General features: G+C 39.6%; 1 protein-coding gene across 2 annotated transcripts in view; it reads right to left on the bottom strand.

Moving 5' to 3' along the window:
- Nucleotides 1-9,773: 9,773 nt before the first annotated feature.
- Nucleotides 9,774-18,455, bottom strand: part of TEAD3 (TEA domain transcription factor 3) — a 98,258-nt gene continuing 89,576 nt past the window's right edge. For both annotated transcript variants that reach the window (XM_081324523.1, XM_081324524.1), the window contains exons 12-13: nucleotides 16,727-16,879; nucleotides 9,774-14,763 (exon numbers count right to left, since the gene is read on the bottom strand). In XM_081324523.1, coding sequence (XP_081180649.1) covers nucleotides 14,650-14,763; nucleotides 16,727-16,879 — 267 coding nt within the window. In that variant the 3' untranslated portion in view covers nucleotides 9,774-14,649. The remainder of the gene's footprint in view (nucleotides 14,764-16,726; nucleotides 16,880-18,455) is intronic.

Genomic DNA, 18,455 nt, shown 5'->3' with positions numbered 1-18,455 from the left:
GTCCAGTGCTTCTCGCTGCAGTGTCCAGCAATAGTTAGCCAGCATTGATGGATTCCATTTGCCCTGATAGCATTTTTCCATGTATCAATGTCTTGGTGAAACTTTTCACCATGTACATCATTAACTGAACCTAGAAAGAAGTCCAAGTATGAATGCAGAACATCAATCTGCAGTGACATGTTGCACTTCATGATCTTGCATGTTGTAAGAAATTTGCCATCTAGCTAAATGTAGTTTGCTTCTCTGTAGCTGCCAAGAAAATTCTCCACTACATCTTTGAATACTGTCAGGTGATTTTCTTTGATCTCACTAATAGATCTTCAAACTGGTTGTCATTGGTAACTTTTCTGATCTGTGGACCAACAAAAATGCTTTCCTTAAGCTTAGCATCAATTATTCTTGAAAACATCTATCTCAAATAACAAAAACCTTCATCTTCCTTGTTCATCATTTTCACAAAAATTTCCATCACTCCGAGTTTGATGTGACATGGAGGCAAAAAATATCTTTTTTGGGTCAACAAGTGGTTCATGTGTCATCTTTTTCTTTCCTGGAACCAAATTCAGAGTGGTCAGTTCTTTTTAATATAATGCAACTCTCTTACACTGCTAACCCATTTGCAACAACAATACGTGGTATATCTATCTACATTCCAAGCAGCAGAGCCACTTCACAGATATTCCAGTTGTACTTGGTGTAATGGATGTGCTTCAACAACAGTCACGTGTTTTGTATATTTCACATGTGCAGTGTGGCCAACAGATACTGAAGGGTATACATAGCAAAACAGAAGATTTTTTTTTAGTGAAATGGTATGTGATAGGTTAAATTATTTTCATGATAAGCAGCCAAAATCTATAAGATACACCATAAGTGTTCAGGAAGCAAAATCCAGTGATATTAGTGGTAAAATCTTTTTCTAGTTGTCTAATGTTTTTCAACTTCTATAACTTTATGATGTGTGGACTTCAACTCAGTATCTTAAAGTTGCTACAGCTGAGAAAACACTTGTCTAAATCTATAAATGAACTAAACTACACACTTAGCTTCCTAATGGCTCCTGTTTAAGGCACTAATGGAGCCACAAGAAATTTATTTGGGTGCCTCCTCACCTGCTCCTGAGTTAGGCATGAATATGTCCAGATACCCACAGGTTTGCTTTTGCATTGCTTTGTCACATTCCCAGCCCAGAGCTGAAACCTCTTAAAGTCATCTGCGATTATCCCAGTATTCCAGTCCCATACCTCTTCATACTAAAAAAAGGCTGTTGGTGTCTAGGGATATCTGCAGGAGGGGTTAAAAACTGTTAAGATGATCACAAGCCCACAATTGAAGCCTGCTGATTTTCCCATATGCTGCATAAGCAATTCAAGTAAAAAGGAGTAGGGCAGGGGTCTTCAAACTTGGCCCTTTTATGATTTGTGGACTTCAACTCCAAGAATTCCTCAGCCAGGCACGCTGGCTGAGGAATTCTGGGAGTTGAAGTTCACAAATCATAAAAGGGCCAAGTTTAAAGACCCCTGGAGTAGGGCTTCAATCATAAAGTTGTGGCTGTCTTCTGGACTTTTCTGATGATCCCAGCAGATGCACCTCTTGGGAGGGAAATAGAGCCAAGAGAATCTATGGATTACTTTGCTTATCTTGGCTTGTATTAAAAAATAGAAAGGACAACATTATTCATTAGCCTTGTTGCTGGGACAGAAGAGAACTCAGAGTAGTGGGATTATGCCAACATACATTTCTGTCAGTATAAAAACTGCTAGGTAACACTTTAACATGGCTGCCTAGCTATTCCTATGCTAATTTCATTGTAAAGAAGCAACAAGGATCCATTTGTGTCATTGCTTTATTTATCATGAATCGGACATATTTTGTTTAACCATACTTCAGAAACAATACTACATATTCTTATCACCATTTTTTTTCTCTTCTTCCTCTTCCTCTTCCTTTTACAATACTATATATACACTTACTATATACAGTTCCTTTCAATGAAATTATATCATGTACATTTGTCTTATATACCATAAAAACTACAACTTTCAAAACTGGCCTATTATTTCATAATAAAATAATAATACTGTACTTACATAATAATACTTGTGAAATATAATATTTCACGATAATAGGATTAAAGTGAATAAAATTTCAAGATAAACATTTATAAGAGCCATTTTATTTATTTATTTATTTATTAATGGGATTTATATCCCGCCCTATCTCCCGAGGGACTCAGGGCGGCTAACAACATCAAAACTTAAAGGTCTCTGTACAGTAAATTAAAAAATAAAATTTGAAATAAATTAAAATAAAGAATAAAGTTAGAATTGTAAATATAATTAAAATCCCTGTCAGTCTAGGTCAGCCAGGTGGAAAAGGAGTGTTTTGAGGCCGCAGCGAAAGGACTGGAGATCTTGGGCCATCCGAAGCTCAGGGGGGAGCTGGTTCCACAGGGCTGGCGCTCCCACAGAGAAGGCTCTTCCCCTGGGGGTCGCAAGCCGACATTGTCTAGCCGATGGTACCCTGAGGAGGCCTTCTCTGTGTGAGCGTACTGGGCGATGGGAATTCGTTCCCGGCAGCAAATGGTCCTGCAAGTATCCCGGGCCTAAGCCATGTAGGGCTTTAAAGGTAAGAACCAGCACCTTAAATCTCACCCGGAGGGCAACCGGTAGCCAATGCAGCTCACGCAGGAGGGGTGTAATATGGGAGTATCGGGGTGCTCCCATCACTACCCGTGCAGCTGCACTCTGCACCAGTTGAAGCCTCCGGGTGGTCTTCAAGGGCAGCCCCATGTAGAGAGCATTACAGTATATACGGGAGGTAACGAGTGCGTGGGTGACTGTACGTAGGGCATCTCGGTCTAGAAAGGGGCGCAACTGGTGTACCAGGCGAATCTGGGCAAATGCCCCCCCTAGCCACGACTCCAATATGATCTTCAAAACTGAGTCGTGAATCCAGGAGGACGCCCAGGTTGCGTGCTCTATCAACGGGAGGTAATATCTCTCCTCCTATAATCAAAGATGGAACCTCTTGAACTAAACGAGATGTCGGTACATAAAGCCACTCAGTTTTGGCCGGGTTGAGCCGGAGCCTGTTCTTTCCCATCCAAATCTGTACCGCTTCCAGGCAACGGGACATCACATCGAGGGCATCACTGGGTTGGTTTGGGGTGGAGATGAACAACTGGGTATCATCCGCATATTGGTGATACCTCACCCCAAAACCACAAATGATTTCACCCAGCGGCTTCATATAGATGTTGAACAGGAGGGGCGAGAGCACCGATCCCTGAGGCACTCCACAACTAAGGGGCCTTGGGGTTGACCTCTGCCCTCCTGCCAACACCGTCTGCGAACGGCCCGAGAGGTAGGAGGAGAACCATCGTAGAACGGTGCCTCCCACTCCCAACCCCTCAAGACGACGCAGCAAGATACCATGGTCGATGGTATCAAAAGCCGCTGAGAGATCTAATAAGACCAGGATAGAGGAGTAACCCCTATCTCGGGCCCGCCAGAGATCATTTTACCGCATTGATTTTATTGCTTTATTTAATTTATGAACCTGGCATAATGAAATAAAAGCTAAAACCAAGAACATAACATGAAAATAGCTAGGAATAAAAGGTAAGCTCTACCACTTATAGCTTCCCTGGGTGTGCCAAGAATTGCAGTGAGTTGTATTGCAGTGAGTTGTATTTTGTAATTGTTTTTTCTATCAGTGTTATCTTGACATTTCTGTGTTATCTTCCCAAGGTATAGAAAAGAATACCTTAATTAATCTGGAGATAGCATGAGAACTGAATGAAAGCCAGGATTTCCAAATAACTGTCAACCTTAGGCTTTCGATAATATACAGTTGAACCAAATTGCTTTTTTTTCATCTCAGCTGTTTATTAGAACATCAAAAAAGCAGAGCTTCTATTAGGAGCAATCCAGTGAAGTGTTGCAAACTATTGCTAAATTATTATTTGTCTGAGATGGTATAGGTTCTCCTGCTTGAGCGGGGGGCTGTACTGGAACAGGGCTTTTCAACCTTTTCACCCATTGTAGGATATGGCAACATCCAAGTACCACCAGTCACCTAGCAAGGTGTCAAAAACTTGATGACCCCAAAAAAAAGAAAGGAAAAAAGTGATGAAGTACAGGTAGTCCTCGACTTACAACAGTTCGCTTAGTGACTGTTCGAAGTTACCATGGCACTGAAAAAAGTGCCCCCCAAGCCACAGCTGAGCAAGACACCTGCCTGCACGCCCGGCGGCGCTCTTCCTCCTGTTCGAGATTTTCATTGTTGTGAGCATTTCTGTTGAGGATTGGCAGTGGGGGTGGGGTGGGGGGGGTCTTTGGTTTTTATTTCCTCCCCCTGTCTGCTGGGTGGTTACAGCAGGTTTTGGTCACTTCACATGACCCTGGGACACTGTGACCGTCATAAATATGAATCAGTTGCCAAGGATCTGAATCTGGAGATGCTGCAACATTCCAGCTGATTGGTGCTTCTTCTGGGCTCAGCAGAAGCACCAGCATCAGTGCCAAGCTCTAGCTGGAGCCTGGCACTGATCCTGGTGCTTCCACTGAGCCTGACAGCCCTGAAGAAGCACTGATCCTGGTGCTTCCACTGAGTCCTGACAGCCCTGCAGCTCCAGCCGTCTCTCGCTCAGGCTTGTGTGGTGCTGCCACTGGTTCAGCTCATTCCCCTCCCCCACTACCACTTTTCTAGGATGGTCGCGTACCACCTGCCAGGTGCCAATGTACCACAAGTGGTACCCGTACCACTGGTTGAAAAGCCCTGGACTAGAAGACCTCCAAGGTCCTTTCCAGCTGTCTTGTATTCTAAGATGTCTTTTGGAGGCTTTATCACTATATATGTCATTATATTTCATTCTTTTTGGATCACATTTATTTATTTATTTATTTATTTATTTATTTATTTATTTATTTATTTATTTATTTATGATGACTTGATTAAAGAGCAGAATCAGTACTGGAATTGTTGTATGAATGTATTGAAGTAAGGATAATGGTATAATGCAGATTAAGTTAGAGTTCCTTTTTCTTTCATTTCCGGTCTTTACTCTGTTTGACTTTCTACTTATTTTGCTTTCCTGTGTTTTGCAAGTTGCTTATCCCAAAGCTGATTTGCAGGATGGGTATGTATATGTCAAATTAAGGGCATAAACAAAACCATGACTTGAAACTTGTTGCATTTACCTGAATTGAAGCTAATGCCACTAATGACCATTCAAAATATGGAGAGAGCTGTCCCTCTAAGGATGATTTATTTTGCTCATCGTTTTGAAAAGAGTACCGTATGTGGTATGATGGATATCAATTTTAACAATAGGTGTACTTCACTTTGTGGTGCTACATGTAAGGAGTTTCATTAAGGCCCCATCAAAACGGAGCATTTTTTGCAAAGCTTTGCGCAGGCCATGTTTTCTACAATCTTAGTAAAAAGGAATCCGTCATCATCAGTAGCCATTCAGTCATGTCTGACCTTGGCCACTCTATGGATCAGCACTCTCCATATCCCTCTGTCTTGCACTGCCTTCTTCAGATCTGCTATGGTCATCTCAGTGTCATCTTTTATAGTGTCCAGCCAGCGGATGCTAGGGTGGTCCCTTCTCCTTTTTCCGCTGATCATTCCCAGCATGATTGACTTTTTGAGTGAGTCAGCTCTCATGATATGACCAAAGTATGACAGCTTCTGTTTGGCGATCTTGACTTTAAGTGAGGCTATGCATTCCATGGGATGCGTAATAGTCACTTTCAGTACCACAAGTTTCCTAGCTGTAAGTAGCAACTGGAAAAATTATTGCATTAACTAATCTCCATTTGGTTGTGAGGCTGATGTATTTACTCTTCCAAAAGTTATTCATGTCAGACATTGCAGATCTTCTAAGGCAGGCATGTCAAACTGCTGGTCTGTGGCCCAGATGCATCATACTGAAACCGCGCCCACCCCATTGCCGGCAATGGGGAAAAAGTCGTGATGCGTCATGCGACGTCACATGATGTCATGAATTTGACATGCCTGTTCTAAGGGCTATACACCTTTTGATCTAAGGGTGGCAAAAAGGAACTGGATTTACTTATGACTCGGGGATGCAGGTTACTTACCTGTGAATTAACTCTGAAGACAAATGCCCATTAGTAAGAAAATAAGTATCATCAATATCACTCATGTAAACAAAAGCAGCTGTTAGAATGGACAGCCTCAACTTTTAGTTACTGCTTTCAAGACTGATGCCCTTTTATATTTTCCAAATTAAACTGACTGTTGGAAAATAATTACTTAAAAGGGCTTGGATACCAGCAGGATAACTCTCTGGAAACTGAGTGCAATGGGACCAAACTTGGTTTGGGTGGAGAAGTTGGCAAAAAACAAAAACAAAAAACTATTGTGTTTGAAGGGGTCAGATCTATTAAGGGGCTGTGGGGAAAAAATCCAAGAAGAAATCCATGCAACCCAATGGGAGACATGTTGTCAATGGTTTTAGGATGCTGCCAAGTCCTCCATTCTAAGACTCCTCTTTCTTGATCACATGATCCAGAGGGCAACTATTATTAGCATGTTCAAAAGCTGCTTAGCATCACTTGAACTGTGAGATGGGCAGCAAATAAATTTGATAAATACAAAAAGAACTGCAGCAACTGTCCTCTGCCTGCTTTCCATATCTTGTTTAAATTAGACTGCATTCAAATGAATCAAACTTTGAGAAATAGGTAGACTATTGCTATTACTATTATTTATTTATTTATCCAGATTAGGTTCAAATGTCTACCAGTGTGGTTGCCTCATGTGAAGCAAAAATGCCTGTTTGTTTTGATTCTTATTATCCTTGATATGTTTGATTGGGTTTATAAATTTATCCAATTAAATGCTTTTAGTTGGCCAGAGATAATAGAAAGCTGTATGTGTTCTCAAACTGATTTATTTCACATTCTTCTCACTAGTAGATCGTACAGAACACTGTCTTTCATCCATTATCCAAAGACCAAAATACTCATCTCCTCAAAGAATGCAAAATATAACGTAAAATATAAATGGAAATCAGACCAAAATGAAACTGAAAAAAAATCAAATGCAAAGGGGTAGCTATTCATTTTATTTAACAACAATCTTTCATGGAATAATAATAGAATAACTGATAGTGTGGAAGCCCTAATAAAATTTTGTTTCACAAAACCAGAACAATTTATTGACGTTGCTATATATTTTTTCTAATGTTAAATTGATGAGCTAGCACTGTAAGGTGTTATTATTTGGGAAAATGGGGTGATCGTGAAATGAACACACTGCAAATTATGCACAATACAATTCTATGAAAACTAGTCAGCGTGGCACCCCAGTCTTTTTTCAATGTTTAAATATGAAATTACTTCAGTTAGAAAAATAATACCTTTTTGCCACAAAGTTAAAGTATATTAGCCTGGAGCTTCTACAAGATTACTTCTCTAAAACATATTATCTGCAGTCTAAAAAAAGCAGGGATTGAATAATAACCAAAGATTATCACAGCTTTATCATCTGAGCAGTTGTAGCTATCATTCAGGATCAAAAATAAATAACCATATTGAATGGAATTTTGGAGAAACATCCTTGTAGAAAATTGGCTTCCAATTTCTCTCATTTAGCTGTGGCATTTTTTGCTACCTGAAGGAATGCTTTTCTGCAGAAACGATTCCTGAAGTTTTAGAAAAGAGCGAATCAAACAAAGAGTTTGCATATGTAGTTCAGATACAATGAAATAGGTGAAAAGCCTGTTTCATTGTTTTATCCTATCAGTTGCCTGTTACTTAACCTTGGAAAACATGTCCTCATGATTAATAGCATAACCCAGTGCAGGTTATGTTATCTTCTCTGGGTGATAGCTATCTCATCTATAGGGAATCCTTGAATGCTGTATAGCAGAAAGAATATGAAAAGATCTCACAGAGCTTGTAGCCAACTGTAATGAAGATTTATTGATAATAAAATGAAATGCAATGCTGTTTTCAATTAAGTCAATAATGTATTTACTTGTTCATTTGAAATTTCCATCAAAATTTCTCTGCATTCTTTTAACTATATTTTTGCAATTATTTTTCTTTATGATACAGTATCTTTTCCTAATTTTTGAACATTCTTTTAAATGTATTTCTCCTCACGTAGATCCTCTTCATCAGTCCACCTAGTGTATTTTTCATATTTCTAATTAGCAAATTCTCACATTTCTGTCACACTGTATAATTATTTTTACTATGTTCAAGCAGCTTCCATATTATCTTTTCCTATATCTATATGCCATTAATTTTACTGGGAGATAGATAATTTTTTGATTTTTTTTCCATTCAGAACTTGCACTTTCTCTTCCTTCAATTATTCAATCATCCTGTTTTCATTCCATTCCTTCCTTCTGGTTGATTTACAACCAGAATTGGAACTGGAATTTTGGTCACTAAGGAGTGCAGTCATTAAATGAATTATATGATTGTTAACTGACAAACGTAGTTATTAAGCAAATCCAGCTTCTCCAATTGACTTTACTTGTCAGAAGCCAGCTGCAATCATGGCATGATGATGTGACTGCTAGAGGCTTCAATCTTTGTAAATGCAAGCTGGTTATGGAGTCAAACTGCCGGCCCACGGGCCGCATGCGTCATCCCAAAACTGTGTCCACCCCATTGCAAGAGAGAAAAAGCTCCGATATGTTGCACGATGTCATGTGACATCGCGGGTTTGACATGTCTAACCCAAATTGCGACCATGTGACTATCTCTTGGTGTTATTTTGTATGAAAGCAGGATTGTATCAACCTGTTATACAATTTTATTGGATAGCTTGTCTGATGATTTGTGAATTCACAAGGTTAAATTATTAGAGCACGAAACAATTAAGTTGCACATGCCATGAGCCGAATGAACTGTGAAAGAGCATTTGAATGCAGTCATTCTTATGGCTTTATCAACTTTGAATACATAGTGCAGAAATATATGCATTTAGTTTACACCATGCAAAATGTTTTCAAGGAAAAAAAGCCAAGAAAATCCAATTGCCTTTTGGAAAAGCACCTTTGGGACAACCATGACCTGGATGATTGAGCATCTCCATAGACTTTTACAGGCTCATTTACTAGCTTATCTTCTGCATGCTACAGTGTGAAAAGCAACAGAAGGATAAAGTCGGAGATCAGAAGTGACCACACTAAAAAGGCAAGTATTCCCATATGCAATGGTGATACTATGTGACTATTCTGATATAAATCAATTTGAGATGGGATCTTCAGTGTATAATTATTGAAGTAGTTTATGGATTAGCATAATTTTGATTGGGCCCGAATGCAATTACTACTGTATTCTTCTACAGCTGATAACTCCCTCATATACAAGTATATGTGTATGTAAGTATGTATGTGTGTGAAATTTCTTGCAACTGATGAAGTGATGCCATAATTAACACATTTACTATGAAAATTTTAAAATGTTAAAATATTCTTTGTTAGTTTTGCTGTAACCGATCAGTGTAGCTACTCTTATGGAATATGTCAAAAATTCATAAAAAGGTTCAGTATTATGCGTGCTCTTCTATGCTCTGCTTCCTCTACTTGTCTGTTAATATTTAAAGTAAAAAACATGTATTCAGTAATTGCCATATTAATAAAGCGAGATTCAGAAACTTTAATAATGTAAATTGCATTTGGTTTGAGAATCTGGGGATAGGAAGGACATAAAACAATTAGATGCTTGTCAGCCAGTATTTTGATTTTGCAGCAAACTTCACAATTTTGTCATGGTCTGATGCTAGAAAGAGGAAAGAATATTTGAGCTGCTTCCAAATGGAGTTAAACAACTCTATGCCAAGAACACGAAAACTTCACTTGAATATTGTAGCGATAATCTCTTCACACAAGTTATCATATACGTTTTTGTTACAAGTAAGTATTTACAAGAACTGAATTCTGAATGCAATGCAATTTTTCCCCCTTGTGCAGCAAAATGAAGTTTTTATGGGATACACACAGAATTTTAAAGAATGTGCCTGGTAGAACATTATGGATAAAATAGTAACTTGAGACTTACCAATATATAAAAGCAAACCCATTGAAATCAATGGAACATATAAAACACAATTAAATTCTTTTATGGCTAAATGTGGATCAAATTAAGAGTCAGACTAAAGCTGCTTCTTGAAAATATGCTGTGAACAAACAAGAAAACAAAAATACAAATGCAAAAAGATTTTTGAGCCAACCCATGAACAATAAGTTTAATAGTTTTCAGCAGACCATAGCTTTCTAGAAGCTCCACTGTCTCATCTAGTTGAAGATGGACATACAGTAAACACAATAATATATGATACAACCCATCACAACTGGATTAAAAAAATACACAAAATATAATACATAAAAATGGTTTTACATTGTGGACTGACAGAGCTCTAAAAAAAGGTGACCATAACCCTGGTAGGTTTTACAGTCTTTAAAAAAATAAAACAGTACTTCATGTGAAATTCATAAATACATGGGATGTGGGGGAGAGTTGGTTGTTGAGATTTGTGGTATATCCAGGAAACATTCATGAAGCATTCTTGACATTCTTTCCTTAAGCTTGCTGTCACTATCTGGGGACACCAAATAGGCACTTGTAATCTATCTGAAAGTTGAGGCCAAGGGTGGAGGGGAATCTGAAGAGGAAAGCTGGGGATAGAAAATATAATAATATGGCATGGGAGGACTAAAAAGATGAGAAATGTAACAGTCCGGTTTAAGAGGAGGCCTATTTGAAAGGTTTTAGCTGGTGATTGTCAATGTAATACAAGAACCTGCATTTACGTAAAGGCCTTTGTTGTTCTCCCCACATCTTTTTCAACAGATTATTTTATTATACATGAGCTAATGAGAATAGGGAAAGTTTAATCTTAATTCCTAGAATTTTTCATTGAGGAATGAAAAATGCTACATATAAATCAGCCCAGCACTCCTGTCCTTATAGATGCTGATGGCTGAAACAAAAAGGAATTCAACATCCCAGGCACTATTGATTTTGCCTTCTCCCATATTAGCTGTAGTAGCTATTGATACCAAGGATGCTGTACCTCTCCCCAAATGCTTGAGGAATCTCAAAACGTACCTGAATGTCAAAGCTGGCATTTATTGTCCAGTCAATTCTTCCTAAGAATAACATTTAGGACCCAAGGTTGTGGCATCACAGCGACCAGTTTGCCCAAACAACACATGAGGTTATGCTTGGAACATTCAATTTACCAAGGACAGTGGAGCAGGATTAACATGAGGTGAGGAAGAGAGGAGAAGCATGATTTCCACTTGGCATTGCTTGATAGAATTTTCAGCACATGTTGCTCATCTCTCCAGAACACAACACGTTGCAAAATAAGGCACAGTTCTGAGCAAATTGTGACTTGGTTCTCTACAAATTCCATTTCTGTGTACCATTCCATTACTGTGACCACCTTGGGAACTCCTCAGTACAGAAAGGAGTGTTTGTTCTAACATTGCAATGGAGTTATCCAGAAGTTCTTGGGTGGAATCAATTACAATCAATTCATAGGGGGAAAACCTCCCACAATCTTACTTGAATTTAAAACATCCTTCAAAGGGTTGGGAAACGACTCTGTCAGTTTTTCTTATGTTGCCACCTTGAAGTTGCATGAGTCACTCAAACAATAGTCCAAAGGCTCTTAGTAACATTCTTACTCTGCTGATCAAACTCTGAATTAGCCAGTGCCTTTGTACCTGGTCCTTCCAGCAAAAGCTGACTCTTCAGGAAGTGAAAACGGTACTATGCCGGTACTATGTCAATAATGTAGTGGTCATACAGGCCAATAGTGAAAATGAGGCCCACGTCAGTTATGAAAAAGAGACCATGATTTTATGAAAACAAATTTACTATCTTACCTCTCAGACAGTGGCAAAAACGACAGCCCCCCCAGCACAAAACCCCTTGAAAAAGAAAGAATAACCAATGTTAAGGCAGACGTTTAACCTGAATATTATGACCCAGTGCCATGAACTAAATTCACAACTCATCTGTTTTAACATATTTTTATTCTGAAACTTCCCATCTACTTTTCACAGTCTCTTTGGGGCTCCCCTCCGTACATGCTAATAACACTATGGGGAAAAACATTTCATTGTGATGAAATGTCTTCTTACAGCACCTTAAAAAAAACACCCTCCATTTAAAGTGGAACAAATACCCAAGCATGAAAATGTAATAGCGGCAGGCTTTGACCTGTGCATTCTGAATTGTTCTAGAAAGGGGGTAACCCCCTGTGCTCCCTTTTCCAACAATCACATCCTTGCTTTGTAGTCTACCCCTTTCCCAAGTACCTGCTTGGGAATTCCTCCATCAGAATTCTACTGGCTTTGGGAAAGATCAATGGTCTAAGGAGTTAGTCTTACTGGATTGATCAGAAGGAATTGGACAAGAAGAGGTGCTTTACGTTTAAGTGAAAAACCCGTAGGACAAGATAGGAAAAGCTTAGTGACAGAGACTCAATGGTAGGGACAGGGAAAAACCATACATTCTGTTAAATCCTCTATTACTCAAAACTAAAAGGTAAAGGTTCCCCGGCACATGCGTGCTAGTCGTTTCCAACTCTAGGGGCTGGTGCTCATCTCCGTTTCAAAGCCGAAGAGCCAGCGCTTGTCTGAGGATGTCTCCGTGGTCATGTGGCCGGCATGACTAGATGCCAAAGGCGCACGGAACGCTGTTACCTTCCCACCGGAGTGGTCCCTATTTTTCTACTTGCATTTTTACGTGCTTTCGAACTGCTAGGTTGGCAGAAGCTGGGACGAATAACAGGCGCTCACTTTGTTACGTGGCACTTGGGATTCGACCCGCCAAAACTACAAGCTAATAATTAGGGTATAGTGGAAAGTTATGGGCCTCAGTCCAGGAGATGCCATGCATGATGATCTTGACACTATTTCTGTAAAAGTATTTGTATCGTAGAAGCACCAATCTAAATTAAAAGGCAACTATGTTAGACTCTATGTTTAAAATCAGAGGCCTGTGTTTATACTTAAATGTCAGCGTTTTCAACAAGAAACAATACAGCCTTCAAGTGATGTGGGACTGCATTTCATCTTTCAGTAGCTCCTTAATTATTTTGATACTAGCAAACCCTGCAAGGATTTGCTAGGGGAAAGATATATAATACAGAGGGAAAAATGTACCTGGATAATTAGATTCTGCTCTTTTTTCTGAGACTAGCACAGAAGCAGAAGAGAAATTAATAACTCACCAGAATAATGCTTAGGCAGCAAGAACTTTGGTCTATGCTTTTCCCATAATGTTTTGGCAAGGCAAATGTAAAAACAAAGAAAAAAGAGAAATAGCTTCTTATGAGAATTATTACATTCCCACAGACGTATGAAATATGTCCAAGTTACTCAGCCTTAGCCAGCCTAAGTATTTCCCTAGACCATTATACCAATGTTTCTCAACCTTGGCAACTTTAAGATGTGTGGACTTCAACTTCCAGATTTCCCCAGCCAGCTGTCCACAAAATCATAAAGTTGTAAAGATTGAAAGACACTGCCTTAGACAGTTATCTCACAATCCCCCTAGTCAGACTGTTAATTTCATGATTACCCCATCTGCTTTCCTCCCAGTGCCCTCCTTCTTCTAATACATACTCTAACTCATAATATCCCACAAATACTTTTAAGACCTTCTTTTGCTTGCTGGGGTTCTCATTCTTTTTTCCCAAGTCAGTCAGTCAGTCAGTCAGTCAGTCAGTCAGTCAGTCAGTCAGTCAGTCAGTCAGTCAGTCAGTCTCTCTCTTTCTTGCACATTCATACCCTTGCCTTCTTCCCCTCCCCCAATCTTATACGACTATTACTCATGTCTTCTATTCAAGCATCTGGGACAAAATTGCCACACTTTTTGTCATAATCATCAGCAGAAGCCTTCCACCAGCTTCTCAGCTTGGGTGGGGAGGTGGGACGATGCAGTGATCCTACATTTAAAATGCCCAGGGTATTGAGGGAATAAAGTTATTTCCTTATAATTAACCAACAACACCCCATGTTGCCCCAACTCCCTATGTTGGCACTGCACACAGACTTAATCAAGAGATTCTTTTAAAAAAAAAAGGTTCGTCATCTTCCTCAGTGACTGGATTGGTTAAAAGGCAGCATCAGATTTCCCAACCTTTTTTCTTAGAAAAAGCATCTTCAGCCTGCCTATGTTAATTGTTCTCAGCAGATCAAAGCCACTAGGATAGAATCTGGAATTTGGCATGGAAAACACAGGCACATTTGGATATTAACAAGAGTCTCGTTTCACCAGATGCTGTTAGCATTCTGTTGCTGGGAAGGCATCAAGAGGTACCAGACCTTGGCAACAACATTTCCTGAAATACTGATGACCTAGCCCCCAAGATCAGTTCTTCCTGCTGCCTCCAGATACGATTCTCCTTTCACTTTATGTTTTCTTGTAATGCTTTTTTTCTCTGTTTGTTTGTTTGTTTAAAACATTCCTAAGTAGAAAACATCTGTGATTGTAAAAGTCTTTTTTTTTTGGCATTTTTTTTTCTTTGTTCATTTTCAAAGGATGTATGTCAAGGCATCCTATAGAGGTGGCTTCTCTGACAAGACTTCTCTTTCCTCCAACTTCTTTAAATTGTCCAGTCAACCCAGAGGGGGCTTTAGTCTTTGACCAACTTGTACACGTGATGCTGAGCTCCATGCTCGCTGGTTGATACCTCGAAAACAAACGCTATGCAAAGTAATGTTTCCTGGGTATCTCTGTTTGTAACAACCTAGATTTAAAAAAAAACACATACAGGGGGATCAGACAAAGCCAAACTGAGTGAAAAAGTCAAGTTATGCATCCAGAGAAAGGGTAACATATTTTGCATAAAAAATGACCACTGAAATTTATGCAGGATTTCCTCTATCCAATTCAATAAATTTAGATCAAGTTAGAGAACTCAGTTTAAATGATGGCATTAGGATAACGTTTCCCCCATTTTTACCACTCACTTGTTTCTTATTTACAGGACCTCATGTCCATACAATGCCATTTTGTGTGGACAGAAACTTTTATTTGGGTTTCATGTTTTTTTTTGTGAACCGCTTAAGGTTGAACATATACGGAAAAGCAGTACAAAGTTACTATAGTGGAACCATAATTATCCCTACTAACTAGTCAATTGCCTCAACTGTATCCATTTGGGACTGTGTATGAGCAGCTGTTAGGAATTGTTGCCTGAGTTTTTCTTCTCCTTTTTCCTGCCTGTCTTTTTCTCTTTTGAATGAAGTTTTTAGATGCTAAGATCACAGGCAGAGACCGATTTTTTTTTTCTGATTTTGAAAATCAGTAAAAAAAAGTATCGATGGATGAGGAGTAATTTACAGAACAATCATGTGTTTCTAAGAAACCATATTTATAAGAGTTGTAGAGCTAATGACTTTCATTAGGTTAGCTGTCACATAACAGATGCATACCTGCACTTTAAATGAGCAAAAATCCAGAAAAAAAACCCTAAAAGAACTTGTTACCAATAAATTCATAACATCCTGTTTCGAACAGGGTAAGATGTTTCAGAGCATGTGAGGAAGTCATGGGACTACTCCATCATGTTCTGAATCTCAATGGCTATGTAGTCCTGAGAAGTAATTATGTAATTTGCCAATCATTAAGCCACCCTTTTTAAACAAAAAATAAATAATGAGCACTAAAAGAAGAAAAATCTGAGAGGAAAGGAATAAAACTATTATTTATGCTGGTAGTCCTTGACTTATAACTGTAATAGAGCTTGCCTGTTACAGTCGTAAGTTTTGACAGTCATAAAATGGATCACCCACATGACTAACCTGATTTTACAATCTTCTTTGTGGTGGCTGTTAAGCAAACATGGTGGTTGTATAGTGAATGCCATGGCCATTATGCAAACCCATTGTATGCTATAGAGCAGGCATGTCAAATTGCCGGCCCACAGGCCAGATGCGTCACAATGAAACCACGCCCACCCCATTGCCGGCAATGGGTAAAAAGTCGCGATACGTCGTGTGACGTCACATGACATTGTGATTCTGACATGCCGGCTATAAAGTATTTTTGCTGAAAACTGGAAGTAAACAACAGTTTTCAGCCAAAACATAGTAAATTGAGGTCATGTGATCATGGGATATGGCAAATGACTGTAAATGTGGGCTGGTTGCTCAGCAACCGAAATGTGGTCATGTGACCAGGGGAAACAGCCATTGGAACTTCGGAACTGGGTGATTAGTAGCCGTGGGTAGGCCATTCAACTGATTCTAAGCTAACAGTTGTAAGTCAAGGACTTCTTGTAAACCAAGAGAAAAGCACTCTGATTCCCAGCCTAGAGAATTTAGTTAATCTTGATTTGCTTCTCATCCTTTTTATAAAGATTAGTTTTAGCATTTAGGCAGCAAGAACAATGAAATGATTAAGAAGGTCTTTACTGAGCATCTGTGAAAGGAGCCAGCTACCATGCTTCCCTGAAAATAAAACCCAACATGAAAATAAGCCCTAGCATAATTTTTCAGGACACCCATACTATAAGCCCCACCCCAAAAACAAGCCCCATTTAAGATTGTCAGCCAGATGGATGCATTTAGTACCGTATTTCCCCGAATATAATCCTTGATCAGAAAATAATGCATCTTTTGGAGCAAAAATTAATATAAGACCCGGTCTTATTTTTGCGGAAACACAGTAGGAATCATAACAGAAGAAAGAAGAAAGAGTTTCTTTACCTGTAGGATGGTGAAATTCTCCAGGACACTATTCATCATGTATTTTTCTGGAAGATGTTTCAGTTTATGGATGAAGTTGATCATATACTCGCACATAGGAGACCGATGGATTCGATACACACATCTTCCATTCTCCATCCGAGCAAATTCAGTCTGCAGAAACACACACAGAGATCAGGTTGTACTCATGTAAAGCTACCAATGCTTAATCTGCAGAATACCTATACCTACTCAGAATGGAAAAGATAATCAAATGGAGAAAAAGAGGATGGTGAAACATTCAAAGAACTAGAGTATATTGAAATAGTGAACTAGGCTGCAGTTCAAATAACCTGCTTCTAGCAAGTGTGTGTGTGTATTTGAAGTTAGTAAAAATAAAAACGATGAACTCCAAGATATAAGAGAAAATTCTTCTTTATTGCTGAGCTTTCGTCAACAAGCTGTTGACATCATCAGAGCAAGGGCTGAATGATAAGGGAGTCAGTACATACACTTGTATGGCAGTTATAACGTTCAAATTGTGGAATGTGGGTGTCGCCTGTTCGTGACAGGTTCGCTCGTTTATAATTACAGTGGTTCTGGCTTTGCTGGAAAAGGCTGGTCTCTGGTTGATTTTTAAAAGTCGTGCCTAGCAGCTGATACGCGCCTAGCAGACTTAAAAATCAACCAGAGACCGGCCTTTTCCAGCAAAGCCGGAACCACTGTAATTATAAACGAGCGAACTTGTCGCGAACAGGCCACACCCACCTTCCACAATTTGAACGTTATAACTGCCATACAAGTGTATGTACTGACTCCCTTATCATTCAGCCCTGTCTCTGATGATGTCAACAGCTTGTTGACGAAAGCTCAGCAATAAAGAAGAATTTTCTCTTATATCCTGGAGTTCATCGTTTTTATTTTTACTAATTTCAAATGTCTACACCTGGGATTCCAGTTTTTAAATTTATTTTATACATACATACATACATATACCGTATTTTTCGGACCATAAGACGCACCGGACCATAAGACGCACCCAGTTTTTAGAGCAGGAAAACAAGAAAAAAAATTCTTTCTCCTTCTCTCTCTCACCCTCTCTTTCTCTCCCTCTCCCATTGTCCCTTCCTTCCTTCCTTCCTTCCTTCCTTCCTTCCTTCCTTCCTTCCTTCCTTCCTTCCTTCCCTCCCTCTTTGTCCTTCCCTCTCTACATTAAGCAGTACCCGCGGAGGTGGCCCTGCAGCCCGGCTTTCTCTTGCAGAAAGCAAGCTGAAATGGAGTGAGGGAGATTGCCAGAAATGCGAATCGGCCGATCTCGCGCTCCTGCAAACTCCCTCGCTCGGTTTCAGCTTCCCTTGCTACAAGAGAAAGCAGGCTGAAACGAGGCAGATTGCAGCAGCACGAGATCAGCCGATTCGCATTCCAGGCAATCTCCCTCACTCCGTTTCAGCCTGCTTTCTCTTGTAGCAAGGGAAGCTGAAACCGAGTGAGGGAGAGTGCAGGAGCGTGAGATCGGCGTTTCTCAGCACGTGCCGATTCGTGCTACTGGCAATCTCCCTTGCTTTCCACTTGCGGAGTTTGGGGCTGGCCATACGGATCACCTTTGGACCATAAGACGCACCCTCGTTTCCCCCCCCCACTTTTGGGGAAAAAAGTGTGTCTTATGGTCCGAAAAATACGGTACATATATACATATATACATACACATACACACACACACACACACACATATATATATATACACATACAC

Source organism: Vipera berus (assembly GCF_964194415.1).
Source record: "Vipera berus genome assembly, chromosome: 3".
In the NCBI taxonomy this organism is placed as follows: domain Eukaryota; kingdom Metazoa; phylum Chordata; class Lepidosauria; order Squamata; family Viperidae; genus Vipera; species Vipera berus.
Note: the sequence above shows the minus strand (reverse complement) of the source record. Positions and strands in the feature narration are given on the sequence as shown.